We start from the raw sequence: 6,514 nt of genomic DNA, 5'->3' as shown, positions 1-6,514 counted from the left end.
CAACATCGGGAACATATTTCCTGCCTCCAGTGTGTCCAATCCCTTAATAATCTTATATGTTTCTATACGATCCCCTGTCATCCTTCTACATTCCAGTGTGTACAAGCCCAGTCGTTCCATTTTTTCAACATATGACAGTCCCGCCATCCTGGGAATTAACCTTGTGAAACTACGCTGCACTCCCTCAATAGCAAGAATGTCCTTCCTCAAATTTGGAGACTAAAACTGCACACAATACTCCAGATATGGTCTCACTGGGGCCCTGTACAACTGCAGAAGGACCTCTTTGCTCCTATACTCAACTCCTCGTGTTATGAAGGCCAAAATGCCATTAGCTTTCTTCACTGCCTGCTGTACCTGCATGCTTACTTTCATTGACTGATGAACAAGGACACCCAGATCTCATTGTACTTCTCTTTTCCTAACTTGACACCATTCAGATAATAATCTGCCTTCCTGTTCTTGCCACCAAAGTGGATAACCTCACATTTATCCACATTAAACTGCATCTGCCATGCATCTGCCCACTCCCTCAACCTGTCCAAGTCACCCTGCATTCTCATAGCATCCTCCTCACAGTTCACACTGCCACCCAGCTTTGTCAGTACAACAGGGGCAAAACTGGTTTCATGTTAACTGCTTAAGTAAAATATTGAACAGTGTAGTTAAAGGCCACAATTTATTGCCACAGTGTCATCACTAAATAACATTATGCAGTGATGTGTGGTGTTTACATAGTGCATGAATAGATGGTATTCTCTAAACCTCTCATTCAAAACAGCGCCAGCATTTCAATTCAATGTGCAGTGCGTCACACAGAACAACCAACTAGGGTTACTTTTGCACCTAAACACACACTTGTGTGAAAGGAACTCCAGATTACACCAGTTAGACACAAGATGCTGGAGTCGCTCAGCGGGCCAGGCAGCATCTCTAGAGAAAGGGAATAGGCAACGTTTCAGGTCGAGACGCTTCACCAGTCTGATGCCGTAATCGGGAGAGCGGAATCAACGGCAAAGGGACAAAACGAACAGCAGTCCATCCAGGTAGAGAATATTTGTTGGGACCCGGTCTGCGGTTTGACCTGTCTGTCTGTGTCTGCCCGCAGGCGAAGCGCTGAATATGGGCAACCTCGGGAAACGAAGGTTTGGCCAGGCTGCCCGTACACTTTGCTAGAAGCAACAGCCACTGTACCGTCTGAAGAAGGGTTTCGGCCCGAAACGTTGCCTATTTCCTTCGCTCCATAGATGCTGCTGCACCCGCTGAGTTTCTCCAGCTTTTCTGTGTAACCTTCGATTCTCCAGCATCTGCAGTTCCCTCTTTGCCACTGTATCAACTGTCTGGGCGGCAGCAGCTTTACCAGCACCGTATTCGGGCAGACTGGTTGGAAGAGTGAAGAGATCTAGGGAAGTTAGGGAGGGCTTGGGGCGCAACTTGTCGGCACCTTCACTCACACTGGGAACAAATGGGTCTTAAGTTTGAAACTTCCAGACCTCAAACCAGATGCGGGCAGCTGCGGTGGGAGAGACTCCGCCAGCAATTGCCCTCGCTGTCCAGCCCACCGGCTCGCACTCACACGGCTAGACAGACCCCCGGCAGCCGTGTCTCAGCCCCCGAGTTACACTCAGACCCCGTCTACAGACAAGTGCTGGCGTCCGGGATGTCCGCTGTCAATTGTAACGGAAACTAAAGAGGTTTTGCTCAGAATGTCGCACTATAGCTAGACGAAAGAGTGAAGAGAATGACTGCAGATGCTGGGAATGTTGACATAGGGGCAGCAAAAGGTTCAAGATACCTGGCAGGTCAGGCAGCATCTATGGAGGGAGAGACACGGCTATCGCTACAAGTCAATCAGTGTTCTAATCGGAATTGAATGGGGGTGCTGCCGGCCAAGCAGAATTCATTAGACCACATTGATTTGTGTATTTGTCTATCTAAAGCAAACACAGTCTTGCTAAACCGCCACCCCCAGCCCCAGCTCCACGCCGCCGCCCCATACTTACTAAGTACGCGCCGCTGATACCCTGGGTCAGCATCAACAGGCACTCAGCCGTCAGAAATGTTCGTATATCCGAGAAGTAGGATTCCCGGGGGCTCCCCGCTGCCGAGCGCTTGGCGACCCTCTCATTGCTCATCCCGGTGGCGAGTTGGGAAAGTTGTCAATTGAACAGAAAGGCCCCGAGTGGAGAGTGTGGAGAAGTCTGTGTGTCTCCACCACTGCGAGCCACACCCACCAGCAAACCTCGCTCGCTGGCTGCGGATCAGTGGCTGGCTGCCTCCGAGACTGTAGCACCGTGTCAGACAGAAGGAGAAGTTGGCAGGCTGGAGGGAGTCCGCTTCAGAGTCTGAGAGAGAGGAGGGAAAGGTGTGTGTGTTTGTGTGTGTGTGGAAAAAAAAGAGAGGGGGGGGGGTGTGGTCTGAGATACCGAGTGAGTGAGACTGGGAGGCAAAATGAAGAAGTCACTTCGAGAGAGAGAGAGAGAGACTGCGAGAGAGAATGGGAATCAGACTGTGTGTGACTGAGGGGAATAATGAGAGGGATACTGTTGAGAGGCTTGTGTGTGTGAGAGAGAGAGAGAGAGAGAGAGTGTGTGTGCAAGAGGAAGAGAGCGTACTTTGATAAAGTGTGTAGGAAGGAACTGCAGATGCTGGTTTAAACCGAAGATACACGCAACAAGCTGGGGTAACTCAGCGGGACAGGCAGCATCACTGGAGAGAAGGAATGGGTGATGTTTCGGGTCGAGACCCTTCTTCAGAGAGTGTGTATCAGCGAGAGGGAGGGAGGGCGGGGATGCTATGTGATACCGGGGAATATGAGGGTGGAAGGAGACTAAATATGCGAGAATTGTGCTAAAGGTGCGTTTTAGATAGGACAGTTTGTGTAAGAGGGAGCCAGCCGGCATGGAGAGGGTGAAGAGGTCGGTGATAGAGACGGACCCACGGTGTGAGTGAGATGTCCGTTTAAGAGAGAAATACTGGGACGAAGAGTGAGAGAAAACGAGTGAATGAACAATTACGTAAAAGGAAGGGGAGATGAATTGGGGGGGGAGTGCATATGCGAGAAGAATAGAGTCTGTGACGGTGAAACTAACACCGCGAGTGCTCGCTGGTGTAACTCAGCGCGTCTGGCAGCGTGTGTGGAGGGAATGGGCAGGTGACGTTTCGGATCGGGACCCCTCTTCAGACTGGCTGTTTAATACAGTCGGATGGCTCAGAGTGAGATCGTGTGTGTGAGAGAGGCAAGAGCGGATGTCGTGACTGGCTGACTGACACGGGCGGGTTGTGTGAGACAGGGAAAGGCTAAAAGGCAAAGCGGATGTTCAGTGAGTGGGAGGGGGTGTAACTGTGAGTGAAAGTCGAGGGACTGTGTGAGTGGGGGCACTTGGTGTGAGAGACTGAGACACTGTGAGTGACAGGGAGGTATTATGAGTGAAAGGAGAGGGGACTGTGTTGGAGGTGGGACACCGTGAGAAGGGGGAACTGGTAAAAGATGCTGGGGGTGATAGATTGTGATAGAGGAAGGATTGGAGCAGACTATGTAAGGAAGAGAGACTACGCGCATGAGACGTTCAGAAGGGATGGGAAAGACTCAGGCAGGATGGGTGTGTGATAGAGAACACTATATGAGTTGTCACAGATGTTCCTTCCGTGGGCTAAAATGTCAGTCAAAGCAAACTGGCAGCCGAATCCCGGCGCAGTCCTGTTCACGTCAATTTTCCTGGGCTCCGCGTATTCCACCGAGAGCGCCCAAGCATTCTGAGCCAAACAATACAAGATTTCCAATGTATCTTCAGTTGTAGCAGCTTATTTTAGTTCCTGAGATAGTCACGGTTGTCGGGAAAGGTCAGCTCCCTCCTCTCTCTCTCTCTCCCTCTCTCTCTCTCCACAGATGTTGCCTGACCTGCTGCGTGTTTCAAAGTGTTTCCATTTGTTTGAACAGTCCAGGCTGCTGATTCGAGCACACTTCTGTCAGTCGCGGACTCCCAACGCCCAATCCGCTCAAACTGATCGTCCCCTTGTGAATCTTCCGACTCAATGCAACGTGGACGCGGCCAGCCGAGCCAAACACACTTCTGTGTGGAATGTGCGTCCGAGGCGAGCCGGAGTTTGAAACTTTAAGCACTGATCTTGGGGCAGCAACAACTTACTTTACCAGCCGTCCTGGTTACTGCCAAAGGATTTGCAAAGATTGCACTGCCTGTGACCAGTCCTGAAGCCATACATCACATGAAATACACTTATTTATTCATGCATTCAGATCTTTGGTCAAAAAAAAAAAAGAATCGGAGAAGGGAGTTAAGATTTAAGGAACTCTCCTGCGCACGGTTGGAGCTTTGCAAATTCTTCTCTGTGCCTTCCCCCTCCCAAACAGATATTTTTGGCTGATCCAAGACATGTCATTGCGGGGCGTGGGCTGCAGTCAGAAACCGCAGAAGGCAATGGAACAACATTGCAGTTTCCTCCCGGGCTGGCTGCTCTGAGGAGGGGGGAGGTGACTTCGCTTATAGCGAAACATGAACCGGGCTATTTCTCTGCGTACAGCGCCACGCCGTGGGCTCAGCGCTGGCCGAGCGAGTGAACAGGAATACTGCAAAATAACTGGGCGGCGAGGACAAGCGAACTAGCTCTGACAGTCATATCATAGCGAGATTAGTATAGAAGTATAGAGTATTGAGTATAGAAGCTGGGATGTAATGTTAAAATTGTACAAGGCATTGGTGAGACCAAATCTGTAGTATGGTGTACAATTTTGGTCGCCCAATTATAGGAAGGATGTCAACAAAATAGAGAGAGTACAGAGGAGATTTACTAGAATGTTGCCTGGGTTTCAACAACTAAGTTACAGAGATAGGTTGAATAAGTTAGGCCTTTATTCTCTGGAGCGCAGAAGGTTAAGGGGGGACTTGATAGAGGTCTTTAAAATGATGAGAGGGATAGACAGAGTTGATGTGGACAAGCTTTTCCCTTTGAGAATAGGGAAGATTCAAACAAGAGGACATGACTTCAGAATTAAGGGACAGAAGTTTAGGGGTAATATGAGGGGGAACTTCTTTACTCAGAGAGTGGTAGCGGTGTGGATTGAGCTTCCAGTGGAAGTGGTGGAGGCAGGTTCATTGGTATCATTTAAAAATAAATTGGATAGGCATATGGATGAGAAGGGAATGGAGGGTTATGGTATGAGTGCAGGCAGGTGGGACTAAGGGGAAAAATATTTTGTTCGGCACGGACTTGTAGGGACGAGATGGCCTGTTTCCGTGCTGTAATTGTTTGTTATAGATTCACAAACTATCATTGATGATCTTCGGTAGCTTATGTTAAGAAAATGGGAGTTAAACTCTTTAAAAAAAAACCCTACCAATGCTAATTATTTTCAGGATTGTCAACGTTAAAAAAGACGTTGACATGGGATGTTTATCGAGGAGAGTTTCATCTTCATTGTTCAATTTTTTAAGGAGGCATTTATTAATTCAAAATCCGGGACTCGCCTATCCTTGCTTGTTTACCCAAAAGTTAATGTCTAATCCAATTGCTTGCTTCTACAAAGCTTCTTCATGGGCAAATAGTCACTGGGAAAATTGTATGCAATGGTTGCTAAAAATAATTTTATTGCAGCAAGTCACAGAGATTCCACTGAAAACGTTTACTCTAGTTTGTGGTGAATTGGAAATTATGTTGAATCAGGGCTACTTTTTTTCTCTGTTGCCAGTCTGGCAACCTTGACAGCTTTTTAGGTTGCCAAATGACAGTTTAGGTGGTCATTTAAGACCCGTGCGATAATGTGCTTGGACGAAGTGTGTAGTTACCAGTCGGAATTATGCTCAATGAAGCATTCACATATTATATTCAAGAAGGAACTGCAGATGCTGGAAAATCAAACGTAGACAAAAGTGCTGGAGAAGCTCAGCGGATGCAGCAGCATGTATGGAGCGAAGGAAATAGGCAACGTTTCAGGCCGAAACCCATCGGTCTGAAGAAGGGTTTAGGCCCGAAAAACGTTGCTTATTTCCTTCGCTCCATAGATGCTGCCGCATCCGCTGAGTTTCTCCAGCACTTTTGTCTACATTCACATATTATTTCTGCTTCAAATAACTCACAAACTAAACATATTCACCAATCAAGACATGATATATACCACAATGACATGCAGCAAAATTATAATACAATATCTCAACTCTTGTTACGCATTGCAATTAATGCAATTTCTAATAGTTCTTTCCACTTCCAAACAAAAATGTGGGTGGATTATTCAGCGTATGATCAACCTGTGTCAATAAATCCTGGACCTTGATAACATATATGCGTAACCATGCACACTACAGATTGATGCAAGCATGGTCTCTGTGAAAGGCCGAAAATTATCATGACATGGCCATAGCATGGGACGTTATTGCTATTGGTACAGAAACACTCTCGCTTCCCACATAATTTATCCACAACAAAATATACAGGTTGCAAGGACATTTCTAAAGGCATTTTATGATAATAGCTGTTAAAACCGACTATACCCATCTGA

The 6,514-nt window shown here is 47.5% G+C and overlaps 1 protein-coding gene and 1 long non-coding RNA gene across 2 annotated transcripts in view; one reads left to right on the top strand and one right to left on the bottom strand.

Annotated features, from left to right (window-relative positions):
* The window catches only part of LOC129695863 (solute carrier organic anion transporter family member 3A1-like), a 302,938-nt gene extending 299,042 nt beyond the window's left edge, over positions 1-3,896 (bottom strand). The window contains exon 1 of the mRNA XM_055633268.1: positions 2,004-3,896. Within this exon, the coding sequence (XP_055489243.1) occupies positions 2,004-2,135 (132 nt within the window). The 5' untranslated portion in view covers positions 2,136-3,896. The remainder of the gene's footprint in view (positions 1-2,003) is intronic.
* Positions 1-5,407, top strand: part of LOC129695864 (uncharacterized) — a 6,223-nt gene extending 816 nt beyond the window's left edge. The window contains exons 1-2 of the long non-coding RNA XR_008723239.1: positions 1-1,046; positions 3,890-5,407. The exon at positions 1-1,046 is cut by the window's left edge and continues 816 nt beyond it. This is a non-coding gene — a long non-coding RNA (uncharacterized LOC129695864). The remainder of the gene's footprint in view (positions 1,047-3,889) is intronic.
* Positions 5,408-6,514: the final 1,107 nt, after the last annotated feature.

The sequence above is a fragment of the Leucoraja erinacea genome, chromosome 3 (assembly GCF_028641065.1).
Source record: "Leucoraja erinacea ecotype New England chromosome 3, Leri_hhj_1, whole genome shotgun sequence".
NCBI classification, from domain to species: Eukaryota; Metazoa; Chordata; class Chondrichthyes; order Rajiformes; family Rajidae; genus Leucoraja; species Leucoraja erinaceus.
The sequence above is the reverse complement of the archived record's forward strand: the minus strand, read 5'-3'. Positions and strand labels throughout refer to the sequence as shown.